This window comes from Pimephales promelas, chromosome 4, assembly GCF_988280905.1.
Source record: "Pimephales promelas chromosome 4, fPimPro1.hap1.1, whole genome shotgun sequence".
NCBI classification, from domain to species: domain Eukaryota; kingdom Metazoa; phylum Chordata; class Actinopteri; order Cypriniformes; family Leuciscidae; genus Pimephales; species Pimephales promelas.
Window position 1 is genome coordinate 4142653 of NC_142772.1, and position 19135 is coordinate 4161787.

Here is a 19135-nt window from a genome sequence, read left to right on the forward strand (position 1 = left end):
AGAAACATCCAAAAAAAATACAATAACAAAGATAAAAATGGGAAGCTCTTTGTTCAGTTTGATAAAAAGCAAATAACATGTGAATTGGAAAAAAAAAGTTATTAATAATTATTAACTCTAAAACCGTATTCTGGACAAATGTGGGCAAAATAGTGTTGATTTATTTTAAAAAAAATACTTCCCATGATCTGAGCGGTACAAGACTTGGCTACTTTTCCTAAGTTTGCCTCCTGAACACACACATTTTTTTTCGACTCATTTCTACAATATTAAGTGGGTGAAAAAAACCCTCCTTAATCTTGTATTTGGGTCAAAAATGGGCACCCATAGAAATGAATGGGAACTGTAATTTAGAGCATTCTAAAATAAGCCAAAATAACAGCAAAGTCACTTCATCTTTAGGTTTTAGCTCTAAGAACTTATTGGAATGATATTTTAATGTAGTTAAGAAAATGTAAAAAATAAAACATAAAAATAAGCATAATTTACATAGAAATATGGTACTTTTTGTACTAAATAAATTCAAAAATACCCCCAAAATTTAAAAAAAACACCATAAATGGATAGACAAAACTTTATCGAAGACAATGATATAACATTTATAATAAATAAAAATTAGGATCACACCTGAGTCCTCTGTGTCCACATTTGCCCACAATTACATGATTAAGGGCTATAAAGGTGAATACGATACTAAAAATATTTTATTTTTAAATAGTATTTTTGCCAGACGTGTTGAAATGCAGAACACATACTGGCTTGCTTTACTGACTGTAGAAATTATTGTGGGTTTTATACTTATACAAAAATATGCATATTTTATGGAAGTTGGAAGTTGTGATTGTCTTTTCTTCCCTACTGTGACTAGGGTTGGGTATCATTTGAATTCGAGCAATTCTAATTAGGTAAAGAAAGAAAATGAAGTCAAACATTTAGAAATCAGTCATATTTAATCCGTGCCATTTTGCAAAACACTGTTGCAGCTGAATACTATAAACATCAGCAGCCTGAACACATTACTCAATGGCATAGAGAAATTCACATTTATACATTAATTTAATACAAAGTTCAGGTACAGAAATTGAAATCAAATGTAAAATTACTCTTCATAGATTTCTTTTTATAAATAAAATATAAATATATCCTTGTTAAAGTTGCAAAACTTAAAATATTCAGTCAAGATCAGTGGGTAATTTTCATTTTCTTTAGTTCTTTCTTTAACGTAAATGACACAGAGCATTAGGTATATTAGGCTGCTGTCACTTTAAGAGCTGAACAGATCCAATATACAGTTATCAACTGTTTACATTCACTTCAGTCATAACCAACTGTTCTTATTAGGATATTTTAGGATTAGGATATTAGGACTGTCGCCTCGCTTTTGGCTTGCTTTTTGGCTTGCTCAGTTGGGGTTACTGTGTTGTACTACTTTCATGTTATCACTGTGAAGCTGCTTTGATACAATCTGTATTGTGAAAAGCGCTATATAAATAAATGTGACTTGACTTGACTATTTTGACATTATGTTGTGTGTATTTGCCTGTTCATGTGCAAGAAGATATGAAAGAGAACTCAATTCGGTATTCATGCGCTAAATGAGCGGCTGCTTTTTGCACGTCCTCTTTGGATGTGCGCACAGAGAACAGCATGAGTGCTTCTTCTTGCCCTTGAATGGTTTAAAATGGTTTGTGCGTGTCCTATTGAATACACAGTTCTTGCAAATTTTGATCCGGTGTTCTGATGATTTGTGCTATCCACTCAGATTGTGCAACCAGCATCATATTCATGTGGTTCTAGGCTTTATTTTTCACCTAAACGTACCCTTAAAGGGATACTTCACCCAAAAATAAAAATTCTGTCATCATTTACTCACCCTCAAGTTGTTGCAAACCTGTATGAGTTTCTTTATTCTGCTGAACACAAAGGAAGATATTTTGAAGAACGATTGGAACCAAACAGTTTATTTGGCACCATTGACTTTCATACTAGAACAAACTATTATTATGGAAGTCAATGTTCCAATCGTTCTTCAAAATATATTCCTTTGAGTTCAGCAGGAGAAAGAAACTCACACAGGTTTGCAACAACTTGAGGGTGAGTAAATGATGACAGCATTTTCATTTTTGGGTGCAGTATCCCTTTAAAATAATGCAAATACAGTGTTGGTAGCACAATATTATAAATAACATTATTTGGCAGAACACCTGTTGTCGTACCCAACCATATTTGTGACACGGCTTCTCGAAGATAAAATATAGGGCGGGACTTGATTTTGTCTATCAGGAATTGATTGGATGGTGGTGGTTTGCTATTGGTGGATTTCATGTGAGTGACAGGTTACCCCCGCCCTCAGAATTATATTTATATTTTCCTATCATAGCTAATTTAGCTTTTGTTTATGGTAAAATTAAGTTGTAAAAAGCCAAAAAAATTATATATATATATATATATATATATATATATATATATATATTCGTATATGTTTTAATGCTTGTTTCCTCTCTTAAACAGAAAAAACTGCTATACGGCCATCCAAAAGCATGGATTCTCTCTGTTCTTTTCCAGCAGCAGGTGGGGCTAGATCTCCATAAATATACTTACCTCAGTGTCATTGTGCCTTTTATTTTTGCTTACAACATTTAAGGTTTGAAACAGAGATGTATAATATGAATAAATATAAAAATACATTAGATAATTAAAAGTTAGTAATTAATTCACTACATTCATTAAGGTGTCAGTGTGGTACATGGCCTATAAGCAAATTATAAAGTATTGTATTACAGAATAGGCTCATGGCAGCTTTATATCTCAAAGAAGGCTTTTTATCTGTTTATTAGTCTGTGAATGATTGAAATATAAAAAGTAAAACCAACTGGTTTCAAGTGGATGTATTTGATGGAAGGCCTATAACATTAAAGGGATAGTTCACTTTGAAATTCATTTTGATATGTTTTATCTTACCTCAAGGGCATCCAAGATGTAGGTGTCTTTGTTTCCACAGTATTTTCAATTTTTTTTGGTCAAACCGTTCTTGTCTCTCAGTCATATAATGGAGGTCTATGGTCACCACCTCAAAGAGCATGCACAGAGAAGTCCAAATTAAACATGATTTAATGACTCGTAAATGTAAGTACACATCGATGGCCTAAGACACGAAACGAGCGGTTTGTGTGAGAAAACAAACAGCATTTATATCGTTTTCACCTCTTGTAACCACAGCCACGTCCAACTGATCTGAGCGTGAGGTAAAACGAAATAAATAGTGTTCGTTTTCTCATACAAACCGCTCGTTTCGCATCAATGTGTACTTAAATTTACAAGTCATTAAATCATGTTTAGTTTGGGCTTCTCTGTGCATGTCTTTGAGGTGGTGACCATAGACCTCCATTATATGACTGACAGACACAAACCGTTTGACTTAAAAATATTAAAATTGAAAATACTGCAGAAACAAAGACGCCTACATCTTGGACACCCTTGAGGTAAGATAAAGCATGCCAAAAAATTAATTTCAAAGTGAACTATCCCTTTAACTAAGGTCATGCTTCCTTTGACAAACAGTGTAAGTTTAATGTTTTATTTAGTTAATTCTAATAAAAAAAATTGGTTTGATTTTGTATTATGTCATACAAACTTTTTTAAGTGTGGCTGAAGTGTAAAAAATGCTTTTAGGGACTGCTGTATATTTGTGGCTTTCACGTATCACCATCAGTTTTCTCTTTTTCAATCCCACTCAGATGAGGACAAAGTACCAACAGAAGGAAGCAATGGCATCTTCGTCCCAGTTCTTAAATCCCGAACCCTGGGCTCAGATATCGACTACAACCTGAACAATAAAGATTCGGACTTAGATCCTCACAATGCTTCGGGAGGATGTCCGAGTGAGAAAAGAGAAGGAGCTTTAAGTGCCTCCTCTTCGTCACCATCTTTATCCCCACTGCAGAAAACTCTTCCAGAACAGCTGAAAGTTTTCAAAGGTGACGAGCGCAGCGGCTGCCAGCCCACATCTCCTAAAAACCGTCGGATGTTGTATTCTGGATCTGCCAATAATGGGTCATCTAGACCGTCTTTTCCAGGCAGCCTGTTTCCGCTGGAGTCTTCACCGCGGCACCAACGGAAGGCCCTCAACATCTCGGAGCCGTTTGCGGTGTCCGTACCTTTACGCGTGTCTGCGGTTATTAACTCTAACAGCACCCCCTGCAGGGCACCTGGCAAAGAGCGGGACAAGGGTTTAGGGGGACTCTTTAAGCCTCCAAAGGAGGCCGGACCCCTGGAAGCCCATCGGAGGGAAAGTATCGGCACTGCTGGATTCCCTGTCCAGATCGGTGGCAGCAGTGGGAACTTTACGTTCACAGACTGGGAGACTGGGCTAGCAGCTCACACCAACAGTACTGGGTACCGAGAGCACCCGCTCAGTGACAGCAGCGGAGGCAGCGGATGCAGTATCTATAGCAACAGCAGCTCTTTCCCCATGGAGAAGGAGGATCAGACAGGGGAAAGAGATATTACAGATGCGATCACTCTGGGGACAGCAAAGAGTATGACGATTGTAGTGTGTGTGTGTGTGTGTGTGTGTGTGGTTCAGGTATTCCATACATTATGCAAAATACAAAATATAAAACAGATTATAAATCATACTAAATTATGTTTTTTGAAAATGTCAAAGTGCAGAAAGTTTTCTGAGATGGCGTAGGTTTTATGGCTAGGGTTAATGTAAGGGGGGAGAATATACAAGTTGTAAAGTATAAAAATTAGAGCTGTCAAACGATTAATCACGATTAATCGCATCCAAAATAAAAGTTTGTGTTTACATAATATATGTGGGGGCATATAAATACACACAGGCATGTATATTTAAGAAAAAAAAGATTATTTATATATAAAATATTTATATTTTTATATATAATATAAATTATGTACAGTATATACATGAAAATATTTCTTAAATATATACAAGCATGTGTGTGTATTTATATATATAAAATAATTATACACAGTGCACCCACATATATTATGTTAACACAAACTTTTATTTTGGATGCGATTAATCGCGATTAATCGTTTGACAGCCCTAATAAAAATCATTATGTCTATGGAAAGTCCCCTTTAAAGGAGTAGTTCACTTTTAAAAAAGCTTTTGCTGATAATTTACTCACCCCCATGTCATCCAAGATGTCCACGTCTTTCTTTCTTCAGTCGAAAAGAAATTAAGGTTTTTGATGAAAACATTCCAGCATTTTCTCCATATAATGGACTTCAATGGGAACCAAACGGTTCAAGGTTGCTCTGTTCTGTGATGCGCGTTCGTGACTCTCCTGTTCGAACTCGTTCATTAAAAATGAACAAATCTTTTTTGAGTCATTTCGTTTGTTGAATGAACCAAATGATTCGAAAAATAAGATTCATTCATTTTGATGAACAGGAGAGTCACAAATGCGCATCACAGAACAGAGCAAGGCAACCATTTATGCTTATAAAACTTAAAGTTTTTTATTTATTTTTGAAATGATCGATTGTTTCGCTAAATAAGACCATTATTCATCGTCTGGTGTCGTTTAAAGCCCTTTGAAGCTGCACTGAAACTGTCTTTTGGACCTTGAACCGTTTGGACCCCATTGAAGTCCATTATATGGAGAAAATCCTGGAATGTTTTCATCAAAAACCTTAATTTCTTTTCGACTGAAGAAAGAAAGACGTGGACATCTTGGATCTCCTTTAAAATCATTTTCAAATGAATCACTTTAAAATCAAAAGAATCATTTTCACGCATGAATCGTCCAGATCTTAAATTCATTGAAAGTCTTTGGGATGTGCTGAAGGAGACTTAACAGAGTGCTGGACTCTAGCATTGACAATACAAGATCTTGACCAAAAATGTATGGAAATAACATTATTTTCCATCAATTTGTGGCTTCTACCGTTTTTGGTCGAGCAGTGTATTATCAGATTCATTGAGTAGTTAGATGAAGTAGAAAATAATTTAGATCTACATTTTTTTAAAGCAATAACTTAAAGGTGAAATGTGTTGTACAACATCTTTAGGTTGTAAACGTGATTTCGAACATTGCCTTGTTTTGAATCCCGACCAGAACAGCAACACTCAACCAATCTTGTGTGTTTGGGCTAGATTGTCAGATATATAGAGGCTGAGATTGGCAATCACATTGTTTTCGCAAAGAAATGACACACTGCATTTTTAACTCTACTAACTCTACTGATTATCTGTACTTTCTCAGGAAAGGATGCAGAAGTGAGAGAGCTGATAGCCAGTGTGGAGAATTTTGAACCTCAGGTGTCGTCTGAGACTAAAGCAATAGGGGAAGAACTGGAAACTACATCAACACAACAAGAAATAACAAAATTGGACAAACTGGTATGATTTGAATTTATAAAACATCAATTAAACAGAATTAATTGTACCCCTGTATTTTTTAATACGATTGAAGTACTAACAAGACCAAATAATTTAACTGTAAAACTAGCCAAGATGAAAAGATAATAGTGATATATTTCGATTCTTTTCTATTTTATTCGGCTCCAGTTTATTCTGTTCTATTCTTCCTTACTTAACTCCTAAATTATATTTAGTTCATAATTTATGTATTAAAAAAAAGTTTAAAATGAAAATTCTGTCAACATTTACTCACCCTCATGTCACTTCAAACCCATAAGACTTTCGGCCAACTTAAATGAATACATTTTTAATGAAACCTGAGAGATTTCTGTCCTTCCATTGTAAGTCTACTGTAAGTAACCAAAACTTTGATGCTTCAAAGAGTTCATAAAGACATTGTGTGAATCAGGCAGTTTAACCCAAGTCTTCTGAAGAGACACAATGGCTTTATTTGATGAACAGATTTAAATTTAGGCTTTTATTCACATACAAACATTGATCAGTGAATGTACATAAAGCACTCAAATAGGGAATGTTTGCTTTACGTGTGAGAACCAATGAGGTTTGATCATGATGTGCATCAATCGAGTATGATTGAGCTTTCATTTTCCATATTTGAGTGCTTTATGTATGTTTGGTTACATGTAAATAAATAAAAAATAAAAAATAAAAAAAATCTCGCATTTCGACAGGATCCGGCCAAATGGTTGAATACAGATTGATGCACTTAAAATGTATCCAGAGCGTATTTACGGTGAAGAGGGAGACCGAACAGTTACTGTTGTGTTCTCGACCCAGATAGTGTTGACTAGACGATCACGAAAACACCTCAGAAACACTGCCACTAGCACGTGTGACGTGTGTAGAATTTTGTTGAAAGCCCAGATAAAAGTAAAAAGCTACTATTTTGTGTTTATCCATGGCAGTTCGACTTCACACACACGCGCGCGCGCTCTGAGCCAGTGGACGCGCACTGTTATGAATGCACAAATAATCTCGAAACATTTCGACTTTAATCTAGAAAAATTCCGACATTAATCTCGAAACATTTCGACTTTCATCTCGAAACATTTTGACTTTAATCTTGAAACATTTCGACTTTAATCTTGAAATGCGAGATTTTTTTTTTTTTTTTACAGATTTTTTTTTTTTACGATTTTTTTTTTTTTACTGACTTTTTTTTTTTTTTTTTTACGTTGCGGTTCAGGGCTTCCATACAAATGCCTCTAACCAGTCCTCACCTTTTTTTTCTTATTTTTGTTTCTTTGTGCTTGACAGGAAGTACTCAACGAGGTGTCATCGTCTGACATGCATCAAAAAGTTTCAGTCACTGAGGCTAAAACAAATGTGCTAGATGAACAAGTGAAGCCCAGCTTCACCAAAATGACTGGAAACGAGGACAAGCTAAGTGGTCAAACACGGAGAAGAAGTAGTTTGCCCACAAATACCGCCTCACCAAAGGGACTCTTTATAGACCTCACCAAAAACGTAATGTTTGATCATCCTGGTGCTACTACGTTTAATTCTGCCATGAAGCATTTGCCCGAAAGATTGTTGTCATGTGACGGTGGCTGGAATTACTTGGAAAATGATGTTGACTGGACAGACCACAAGAGACTAGAGTCACAAAACATAATAACAACCAGTCTACAACTTTCCCCATTTCTCCACCTAAAGGAAACCGATATTCTCCAAGACGCAGAGCCATGCAGTGAAGAGGAACTAAGAAGTGGAATCATTAGTAACAAAGAATCATTAGTAACAAATGATATTTGTGAAAAAGGAAATAAGGATGTTATTGATGAACCCAAGAAACTTGACTTAGCAGGAAGAATCAAGGGAAGTTTAGAAAGACTGTCAACTTGTCTGAACGAACAGCATCTCACATTGGAAGTTTTGCACCAAGATGACGTAGACACATGGGGGAGTAATTTGGGTGGTTTGGATCAGGTTGAACCATGGGAAGATTTGTGTTCTGCCAAACAGTGGGTGACAAGCCCTCTGCACTCCCCAACACTTGAGGATCTCTTGCCAATGCCAAAAGAGACTATGAGCCAAATTCTTGATAAGCCAAAAGGGGAAGAGTTGCCCACCAGCAAGAAGGATGACGCCAAAGAACCAACTGTGCTTATTGACATTACTTCATCTCAAACAGAGGCTGCTCTAACATCCTGTGAACTTGTAAACCCAACAGGAAACCAAAATGCAGACACGGGTGTAGCTTGCTCTGCACAGGTAATGGATGGTAACAAGTGGGTGGGAGACAAAGAAGACAAACTTGAGGTCAAGATATTGAAGACATTAACTGATTCAGACAAGACCACTGAACTGCAAGACTTGAGCAAAGCAAAACCGAAGCGCTCTCAGAGATTTCACCGACAGACATCCCACGAGTTCTGCATAGTGGAGAGAAGTCAAGAAAACATTAAACCTAAGCTCAGGCCATGCTCCCTAAACCTTGATTTAGGACACCAAGGTTTCAGAGACATCTCGAATAGTCAATATCTGAAAAGTGCAAAGCAATCGATTGCACAGGAATGGGTGACGCATGGAAGCTCATCTCTAGAGTTGGAGCTATTCCTGAGTGGCTCCAAGGCACCAATGCGACGCAACTCTGCACCAGTCAGCGTGTCATCGGTTCGCACCGCATTCATGATCAAAACCTGCCAAGCAAAAGCTGTTCCTGTTATTCCGCCAAAAGTTCAGTACAGCCACATACCTCATGCCCTACTTGAGGGGAGCACTGATCAAGTCAGCAAGAGTACACCTGAAAAGAAACCTGCCAAGGGCAAGTTGGGAAAACCAGGTTCTGCACTTCCCCTCCAGAAAGTCAAAGACCACAGGGAGGAGCTGCCAAGCGGGGAACCACCGTCAGTCGTTCAAAGACAGAATGCGACATGCAATTTTTTCAAACCAACATCCATTCCCGATCTTCCAGTGTTGAGGAGGAAGCGATCTGCAAATGGGGACACCTTTATGGATCGTCCTAGACCTGAGCGCTCAACGCTTCTTCAGAGATCGTCCTTCAGAAATCGGCCGAGGCCTCAAAGTCTCATCCTGTTTAGCCCCCCTTTTCCAATCATGGACTACCCTCCGGTAGGGCAAGATGGTAAACTGGGCCTATCCCCCATTAAAGCTGAAGCCTCACCGTTTGACGTCTATGCAAAAGAACTAGCTGAAAACCTCAAGACTCCCGAGGGGGTAACCTTGCGTAATAAAATGACTTTGCCAAAGAGTGGACAAAGGCTTGAGACCTCAACCAGTTGCTTTTACCAGCCACAAAGGAGGTCAATGATATTTGACAACAGAAGTAACAGGCAAATTGAGTGATATAAGACCATTGTGTGATAGCTAGCAAACTTCTAGCTTATCAAATGTGCCCGAGTCTCAGTATACCCTATAGATGTTTGGAAATCAAGGTGCCGTTAATCTTGATAATCAGAATTGTAAGTATTAAGCTTTGTGTAAAATTATGCTGCTGCTAAGGATTTATATCAGAGATTTTTTTTTTTTTATCGTTGCAAGAAAACCTGAAACATGCCTAAGGATAAACCTGGGAAACTTAGCATGCTCCTACTGTATATGTAAATACAAATTGTACAAGCACATCTCGGTTTTAAATCGACTCAATTCCCCTTTCGGAGATGAAGGTCTTTGTGTTTGTTGCTACTTTATCATGATTGGATCAAATTGTGTTTACAGTTGGAGCATTTCATAAATTATCTACATGATGAAACTAGGTCTTCAACATGCCAGCCAATGAGAAAATAAAACTATTAAAAATACTTTGACATGACATCAACAAAAAAACAAACACACATTTATTTATTCAATAGTCTTGTTTTGCCATACAAAACTGTACTCTAAAGAGTACAAATCATTGTACAAATTTTTTGGTAAAAGTACAATGATTTGAGGATAAATGTTAGAAGGTCAATGTTCTTGAATAATTCAAACATTGCCTCTAGCTGTGTTCTCTTCTCCAGTGGATATAGCAGGTGCAGGTTTTTTATATTTTCAAATTTCCTGATTACTTGGTTAACTGAAATGTATGAAACAAATATGGCGAGGTTTCAAAAAATTTAAAGATTATAAAGAAACTGTCTGTATTTTATATAAACCATAGAGCAGAGAAGTTTTGGTTCAAGGATGAGAGGAAGTTTAAGGATGAGAGATCATGATGATGATGATGATGTTGTCAGTTATTGTAACCAAAGAACACTAACCTTGTAATATGTTCTTTTTGTATTCAGTCACATTGGATATTGTATGTATTCCATTCTAAACAAAATAATAAAAGTACTTCACATGTATTGTGTACACTGTGACATACAGTACACTTAAGCGTTTCCATGCCATATTTCTATTTGCATATTTAAATTTAATGGAATGCAGAACACATTCTTTAGAAATGTTGGCCCGTATTGATAGGATAGCATCTTGCAGTTGATGGAGATTTGTGGGATGCACATCCAGTTCCACCACATCCCAAAGATGCCCTATTGGGTTGAGATCTGGTGACTGTGGCGTCCATTTTAGTACAGTCAACTCATTGACATGTTCAAAAAACCAATTTGATATGATTTCAGATTTGTGACATGGTGCATTATCCTGCTGGAAGTATCCATCAGAGGATGGGGACATGGTGGCCATAAAGGGATGAACATGATCAGAAACAATGCTCAGGTAGGCCGTGGCATTTAAACGGCGCTAAGGGGCCTAAAGTGTGCTAAGAAAACATCCCCCACACCATTACACCACCACCACCAGCCTGCACAGTGGGAACAAGGCATGATGGATCCATGTTCTCATTCTGTTTACGCCAAATTCTGACTCTACCATCTGAATGTCTCAACAGAAATCGAGACTCATCAGACCAGGCAACATTTTTCCAGTCTTCAACTGTCCAATTTTGGTGAGTTCTTGCAAATTGTCGCCTCTTTTTCCTATTTGTAGTGGAGATGAGTGGTACCCGGTGGGGTCTTCTGCTGTTGTAGCCCATCCGCCTCAAGGTTGTGTGTGTTGTGGCTTCACAAATGCTTTTCTTCATACCTCGGTTGTAACGAGTGGTTATTTCAGTCAAAGTTGCTCTTCTATCAGCTTGAATCAGTCGGCCCATTCTCCTCTGACCTCTAGCATCAACAAGGCATTTTGGCCCACAGGACTGCCGCATACTGGATGTTTTTCCCTTTTCACACCATTCTTTGTAAACCCTAGAAATGGTTGTGTGTGAAAATCCCAGTAACTGAGCAGATTGTGAAAAACTCAGACCGGCCCATCTGGCATCAGCAACCATGCCACGCTCAAAATCGTTTAAATCACCGTTCTTTCCCATTCTGACATTCAGTTTGGAGTTCAGGAGATTGTCTTGACCAGGACCACACCCCTAAATGCATTGAAGCAACGGTCATGTGATTGGTTGATTAGATAATTGCATTAATGAGAAATTGAGCAGGTGTTCCTATAATCCTTTAGGTGAGTGTGTATATATATACTGTATATATATAGGCAAATATGAATGATAAAAAATAGAAGCAAATCACCTATTCAGGATGTGTGCAAAAATGGGAAAGAAATATAACATGGGGCCAAAGAATACATAACCTTACATAAATGGTACAATAAAGTGGTTCAGGGACACAATTTGCTTTATGCTAGGGTAAGCTGTGTCATGTCAAAGGTAAGTTGAATCACCGTGGAATATAGGAACAATTTACATTTTAAATACAACAATGGCCATAGTCAAAGTCCTTTTAGGCAAGTCATGCCACTCACCGCCATCTTTGGTGTTACGGGTTTTCCTTATACATTTGTATAAAGGATTGAGGAAATGGCATGTCTCTATATAAATAGTCTCTGCCATAGTGTATAAGAACAAGAATCACATTCCGAAGTCTTATGTTGCAGAATAATAGGCTATTCAGTTTCATAAACCAGCCAGGGAAAGCTTTTAATATTCATAATATTTGAATACAGTAAAACAATTTACAATATTATATATATATATATATATATATATATATATATGTGTGTGTGTGTGTGTGTGTGTGTGTGTGTGTGAAATGTAAAGCTACCCTTAATAAAAACTTAATAATTATGTTCACTTCAATTACTTCACTAACAAATTCTTTTACCATCATGTGATGGTTAAAATGCATCTTATTCTACTCTCGTTTACTCATTAAAAATATATTAGAGTTCTGTTAAAAAATAAATTAAAAAATAACACAATAAATGCAAAGAGACAATAGCTGTCAACTTATTTTGACATTTATTTTCATTTAAAAATGAAGAGAATGCATGTAATAAACCAGTCTTGAAACACAAGATGTTGCTCCAGAGTAAATGTAAATAACAATAGAAATACACTGCAAGAAGAGCCAACTATAAACAAAGACTTCCTTCATTTATGCAGCTAAAATACATCATGGAAATTTGAGTGCAGAGCAAAAGCCAGCTTGTGCCTGGCTTACAATGTTATGGAGAATACTTGTAAAATGTATAACCTTACAAGTTGCTCTATCTTATAAAATATACTGTATATATATATATTGAGATACTTAAAACTTTAGGTCACTCACAAACTTGATAAATTTGGAAGACAGTTGCTTGGAAACAACAATGCAGTCACTGAATAACCTGCAGTAACCAACACACCTCACTTAAAGAAATATATAAATAAATGTATACGCAACGCCATAGTTCCTTTTTTAATTCATTATGATTTGACAAATGTATTGCTTGACTCATCACGGATTTTGATCTTCATTTGCACCTGCAAAAGTTTTTGTAAAGTCAGTTGTGACTGATTCACAGTGGTTCACAGCTAGTCAAAAATATCAATTTTTATTGTTAAAAATATTATCCATAAAATGAAAAAGCTACATTTAAATCATGTTTACAAGGCCAAGTTAAAGGGATAGTTCACTTTGAAATTAATTTGTGATATGTTTTATCTTACCTCAAGGGCATCCAAGATGTAGGTGTCTTTGTTTCCACAGTGTTTTCAATTTTGACATTTTTTGGTCAAACCGTTCTTGTCTGTCAGTCATATAATAGGGGTCTATGGTCACCACCTCAAAGAGCATGCACAGAGAAGTTCAAATTAAACATGATTTAATGACTCGTAAATGTAAGGACACATCGATGGCCTAAGACACGAAACGAGCGGTTTGTGTGAGAACAGCTGTCGAACTGATCTGAATCAGATGTCCAACTGAACCGAACTGAACCGTCTCCAACGTGACGCTGGAAGGGATCGCGTGCGTATGTGCGTACGCAATGGAAGACGATTTCGATATATCTAAATATGTTTAGTAAAAGGTAAAACTTCCGAAATCTCCGTGTAAACAATGCGTGACGTACATACGCGATCACTTCCGGCGTCACGTTGGAGATGGTTCAGTTGGACATCTGATTCAGATCAGTTCGACAGCTGATAACAAGAGGTAAACTATATAAATACTGTTCGTTTTCTCACACAAACCGCTCGTTTCGTGTCTTAGGCCATCAATGTGTACTTACATTCACGAGTCATTAAATCATGTTTGATTTGGACTTCTCTTTGAATCGCTCTTTGAGGTGGTGACCATAGACCTCCATTATATGACTGACAGACGGTTTGACCAAAAAATGTCAAAATTGAAAATGCTGTGGAAACAAAGACACCTACATTTTGGATGCCATTGAGGTAAGCTAAAACTTATCAAAAATTAATTTCAAAGTGAACTATCCCTTTAAATAAGTTAAATTGCCTGAACAGTGACAACATGCAATATATTTAACAAACACTTTCTCTTAAATAAGTCCGCATATATTGTACAGAGAGAGAGAGAGAGAGAGAGAGAGAGAGAGAGAGAGAGAGAGAGAGAGAGAGAGAGAGAGATCTAAATGGGGAAATTCCAGACATGATTTTTACATTAAAAAAAAAACCTTTATTTACTTTATTTTTATTCCAGATAAATGAGGATGTCCCTAAAGAGAGGTTTTGGTCATTTTTGGGATCAAATTTGTCCCCAAAATATAGTTAAGTAGGCATACACTCACACAGTATATATCTCCAATATTAGGCTCTATCCTTCTTAAATATACTGTCATCAATCATTCTAGAAAGACTTAAATCAGTCAAGACTCTGGATATCGTCTGAAAGAAATATACCTGTATATATATAAACATATAAACTGAAGGAAAGTTTAAAAAATACCTGTTCTAACATGAACTGAAGTGGATCATCTGGTCTATCAAAAACCAGTTTCTCTGTGATGTCCTGAAATAACACAAATGAAATTGAGTGAAAAACACAAAACAGTTATGGTGGTCTTGGAAGTCTCAAGCATCAAAAGGTGTCCTCTGCTGCTAAAATGACACTGGTAGTTAGTAAGAGCTCTTTTAATGCTGTAGAACTTATGAAGCAGTATGTTGCTTCGTTAAATTAAACTGAAATAATGCAACATTTTAACCCCTTCATAACCTGTTTTTTTTTTTAAGCCAATACAATTTATGTTTTTTTTATAATATGAGCAACGCCGGTCACTCATTGGTCTCTGAATAATCAATCAAAAAGAAGATATGACCCCCTAATTATTTTAGGTTTAATGTACATCACAATGGACATCAGGTTTTATCTGCAGGAACCTCAAGAATTAGTTGTGTGTGAAATTTATGCAAGCCTTTCAAAACTAAAATACAGAACAAATTCTAACATCGACCTTTTATGAAGATTAATGTTAATTAATAAATTATTATTGATATGATTTTGTCTTCAAAGTGACCATAAACTGTCCATCAATTTTTCATTGGTTTTAGTGAGAAACAGCCACAGATGAATGACAACACACACTCACACACCCGCCACACACTGATGCCTTGATGCTATGCACACACAATCATATACAGTATATGCTTACACAATATATTCATTAAAACCACCAAGTACACATAAACACATCCACACAAAGACATAAACTCAGATTCACCCACTGCAACCAACAAAACTAAAGTTTTATTGAGACTTTATATCATCATACTCTTTTTTTCTACGTTATTATTGCATTGCTCATTGTTACAGTAACTTATGTGTTATTTTCACAATCTTCAACACTATTTCAACCAGTTCACAAACTCTAGTTCATAATATGGTTAAAATATGAGAATTTCTATGTTGATTCAGTCGTGGTGTCCATGTAAAAAATCTAAGTTGGCAAGATTTTTGTTTTTTAGTTTAATTTCTTCATTGAAGAATAACGTTAGCAAATTTGAAATGAAAAGCTCAGTGGGGAACAAAAATCAGGTCTGAAGGGGTTAACATGACTAAATTTTTTAACATAGCGTTTTACTTGTTAGTTCTGTTAGAGCTCTGAATTGTGCTTCGCCATTTTGTGCTAATCCATTCATCACTGTCTACCATTTTCTTCGTACGAAAATATATCAGTAGCTGCAGCTTTGTTCTTTCTCACCTGAAAAATCTGAAGAATATTATGAGTCTCCATATAGTTAACAGAGCGTTCGTAAGGGTCCGTGAACACTGACGAGGAGACACGAATGCTCTCCACACTCTCGGTGATAAGCAGTTTTTCTGATAGAACAGAATCTGCCATCCCACAAAGTCAATAGTCAACTAAAAAAACGATATATATATACAAAAAGTAAGTTGCGAAGAGGACTTCCGAGTAGCATTATAACTCAAATAGTTAGCGTTCGCTCTTTAAGAAAGGATATCAGATGCATTACCTCAGTTTAAAACAAAAATAAAACTTTTTTTTGTCTTTAGTCCGTTTTATGCAAATAGAGAAATCAAATGAGTCGCGTATCTCGAGCAGGACGGTTGGAAATGTCAGCCTGTAACCCCTAGCAACTGTAAACAAAAGGCTTGAATGATGTCATTGGGCACAGTTCCCCGGGACATCGCTTTTGAATCGTGAGGAGTCTAGAAAAGGGTTGTTAAAAAAAAAAAACTGTGTTCTTACGGTCGAAATATTACTTTTGCGGTTGATGCCAATTTTACGATCTATTTTTGGACAAGAAACTACCTCAGAAGACCTCGGGCTAACGTTTACAATACGACTGACAAAGGGAAGGAGGGGCTAAACTGCTGTTTCTAGGTTGCTGGTCGTCCTCAGCTGACACTTCGGCCTACAATGGGTGCATTTTATGTAGGGCAGACGGTGTGCGTGTCCCCCGGTGAACCTCTCGACGGAAGGGTGCTGTTCATGTTTATAACCGAAAGGGGGAACTCGATATCAAGAAAAGCTTTCAAACTACGGAAACCTCCTACTAAGCCGAATAATATAATATGGAGGAGAGGGATTGTTACATGTGACGAAATACTTACGTGAGCCAAGGTCGAGCAGCTTTTATCAAATTAATATACAGAAGATATATAAGTATCGGTTTATTATATGCCTCTTTTGACGTATGGCATCACAAAACCTGGGATGTCGCCTAATAATTCATATCGCTGCCAATATCCCGACATAATATTCATGTTAATTACTGTTCACTGCTATCATAACGCTAAGACAGGATCAGTCGTTCAAAGGATGTATTCTGCTACATATGATGTGTATATATATATATATATATATATATATATATATATATATATATATATATATATATATATATATATATATAATAGCGCATGAAAAATGAAAATCACTTAGGCTTGAAGGTTGATTATTCCTCGTCTAGACTACAGTGGACCGCGCGCGCGCGCACACGCACACACCTGTCATTGTCTAGACTGGGGGGTGTCGGGGGGAGGGGGGGACTCGTGAACCACTATTGCATTATTTTGTGTCTGTCACAACGACTCTGTGAACGTATTGGGGAACAAAAAATGTCGGTGTCACTTTTCACGATCTGATTGGCCCGCAATCCCGTCAGCAACTCTCCTTACGTTTCCTTGAGGTCAGCTAGGGACGTTAAAAAATAAATAAATGAGAAAATAGAAATGCGTAGAAAGTAAAAGGCACGGGTTGAACAATCTAGCTTGTTGGTCTTCAAACTGACGGGCATCGTCATCCTCCAATGTGGGACCAGATGTAATTTGGATAAATTTATTGACACTGTCCCTAACCAATCGAAAGTAGGCTATCTATAAATGATCAACATGAGGGATTCTCGGATGACTGGCCTTTTGATCGAGGATGGGACATGGGTTTCGGGGAGTTTCATTCGCGCAAAATAACACTAATTTCGTGGTAACGTATGCATTTCTTTACGCTCGAGGATCAAGCAGAAACTCCTCAACAAAAAAGGGACGCACTGAAATACTTCACGGAAAAACGGTGCACTTGTACAGTGACCGATCATTAAAGAAACTGAGGATGCGTAGTGTCCATGCTGGTTCAAACACAACAGTTGGATGAGGCAGAATAGTTTCACTTTCAGAGCCACAATGGAGCCAGTTTCAGCGCTCCTCGCTGCGCGGAAGGGAGGGCGTGCGGCTCGCCGATTGGGGTAAAGTCATGTTGAACGATTTATATCACAACCTACGTGCTTCAAGAAAGTCCATTCTGTTCCAATCGCCAGTAGAAAGGCGTGGCTGCCCAAAATCTTCGACGAATAGTGAAAAAATGGGAGGGCACGAGCGAGCTGCGTGATGTCCTCTCCGAAGGTAGGCTGCAGCGTGTGTTTATTGATGAGATGAAAGAAGATGGAAGTGAGAAATGAAACAAAGTAAGGGACAATATTAATAAACTCAGTCCTTGCCTGGGGAAAAGCTGTGAAGCGCTGTAGCCACTGGAGAAGAAAGACCCTTAAAGCAGCAGGTAAGAAATAGGGAGAGGGGAAGAAGGGAGGGGGAGGGAGGGTACTTATACCTACTATTTATGTTAGGCTATTTATAAGAGTAATATGTGGCGAGAAAAAAAAAAACTTAAGCATGAAGCATGAACTAATAGCTCAAACGCGAGACTTGTCCATCAATATTTTTACGCACAAACCAGCCGTGAAGAAAACTTCGCGAAATTACATTTAGTTGTGAAAGAATTGGCACTCTGTCTGGATTATGTGAGTTCTCTCTAAACATCTAATGTTTCTCTGGAATTCAACGGGGGGGAAAAAAGATTACGAAGTGACTTCTCTCGACCATGTAATTCCCATTTTCTAGAGTTCAACACTTGTCAGGCTATCGAGACTTTGTCTGTAGTTGTATTATTTCACTAGGCTGTGTGTTTTGATATTTTGCGGAGTGTTAAACGTACCACTGAACCATGACACGAAAAGCTCAATACGACTCAACGGAGCCGCTAGGGACTTCCCTATACGACCAAAATATTTGATAGAATAACACCCGCTTTAACCGCGAGTTAAGTGTCAAGAATTAAATCGCTACAAGAAGACTAAATGCCCAGTTTCACTACAGACGAGATAGAAATGATTATTCAAACATTTCAGCCGCTCATCTGGAGTCCTTTCCGGGCTATTGCTAATATTTTATTGACCCCGGTAGATTTGCGCGCTATATAGCCTCTGGTTTCGGGCTCTCTGAGGCAAACAGAATTGTTACCAATATTGTTGTTTTGCGTAGACGCTGTCCGACAAATTCTACACGAAAGTAGCCTATGGAGTTTTGTAGGGAGTGTATCTGGCGCTTTACCATGTCCGTTATTTGCCTTCATTGAATTAGGATACGCAGCCTAAACGAAGTGACCGAAATATTAGTCCGCGTACCAAGAAAGCGAAATTTAGATAAATGCCCATCTAATGCTTGTACTTATTGAATGACCTCTTTTTGA

At 37.4% G+C, this 19135-nt stretch overlaps 3 protein-coding genes across 6 annotated transcripts in view; 2 read left to right on the top strand and 1 right to left on the bottom strand.

The window, feature by feature from the left end:
* arhgap31 (Rho GTPase activating protein 31) overlaps positions 1 to 10705 on the top strand; it is a 30928-nt gene extending 20223 nt beyond the window's left edge. Inside the window, exons 9-12 of the mRNA XM_039662056.2 lie at positions 2512 to 2571; positions 3738 to 4538; positions 6237 to 6373; positions 7673 to 10705. Of these exons, the coding sequence (XP_039517990.2) occupies positions 2512 to 2571; positions 3738 to 4538; positions 6237 to 6373; positions 7673 to 9724 (3050 nt within the window). The 3' untranslated portion in view covers positions 9725 to 10705. The remainder of the gene's footprint in view (positions 1 to 2511; positions 2572 to 3737; positions 4539 to 6236; positions 6374 to 7672) is intronic.
* Positions 10706 to 12648: 1943 nt separating this feature from the next.
* tex55 (testis expressed 55) lies at positions 12649 to 16624 on the bottom strand. Of its 2 annotated transcripts, XM_039661858.2 has the most exons (4): positions 16125 to 16612; positions 15851 to 16011; positions 14599 to 14661; positions 12649 to 13169 (listed from the first exon to the last, which is right to left on the bottom strand). In XM_039661858.2, the coding sequence occupies exons 2-4, from the start codon at positions 15989 to 15991 to the stop codon at positions 13113 to 13115; spliced, it is 261 nt and encodes an 86-aa protein (XP_039517792.2). In that variant the 5' UTR covers positions 15992 to 16011; positions 16125 to 16612; the 3' UTR covers positions 12649 to 13112. The 2 variants fall into 2 exon arrangements, with proteins under 2 accessions (XP_039517792.2, XP_088985981.1); XM_089129855.1 differs by having other exon boundaries at positions 15851 to 16624.
* Positions 16625 to 17507: 883 nt separating this feature from the next.
* Positions 17508 to 19135, top strand: part of zbtb20 (zinc finger and BTB domain containing 20) — a 70792-nt gene continuing 69164 nt past the window's right edge. For 2 of the 3 annotated variants that reach the window (XM_089129857.1, XM_089129856.1), the window contains exon 1: positions 17508 to 18166. The gene's annotated coding sequence lies outside the window, so the exon portion shown is untranslated. The remainder of the gene's footprint in view (positions 18167 to 19135) is intronic. The other variant, XM_039661723.2, reaches the window with a different exon arrangement.

Coding starts and splice junctions, on each gene's coding strand:
- tex55 (XM_089129855.1), bottom strand. CDS start 15,991: ATGGCAGATTCTGTTCTATCAGAAAAACTGCTTATCACCGAGAGTGTG. Junction 14,662..15,850: donor ATATTCTTCAGATTTTTCAG/GTGAGAAAGAAC, acceptor GTGTTATTTCAG/GACATCACAGAGAAACTGGT. Junction 13,170..14,598: donor TTCAGTTCATGTTAGAACAG/GTATTTTTTAAA, acceptor AAACTTTTGCAG/GTGCAAATGAAGATCAAAAT.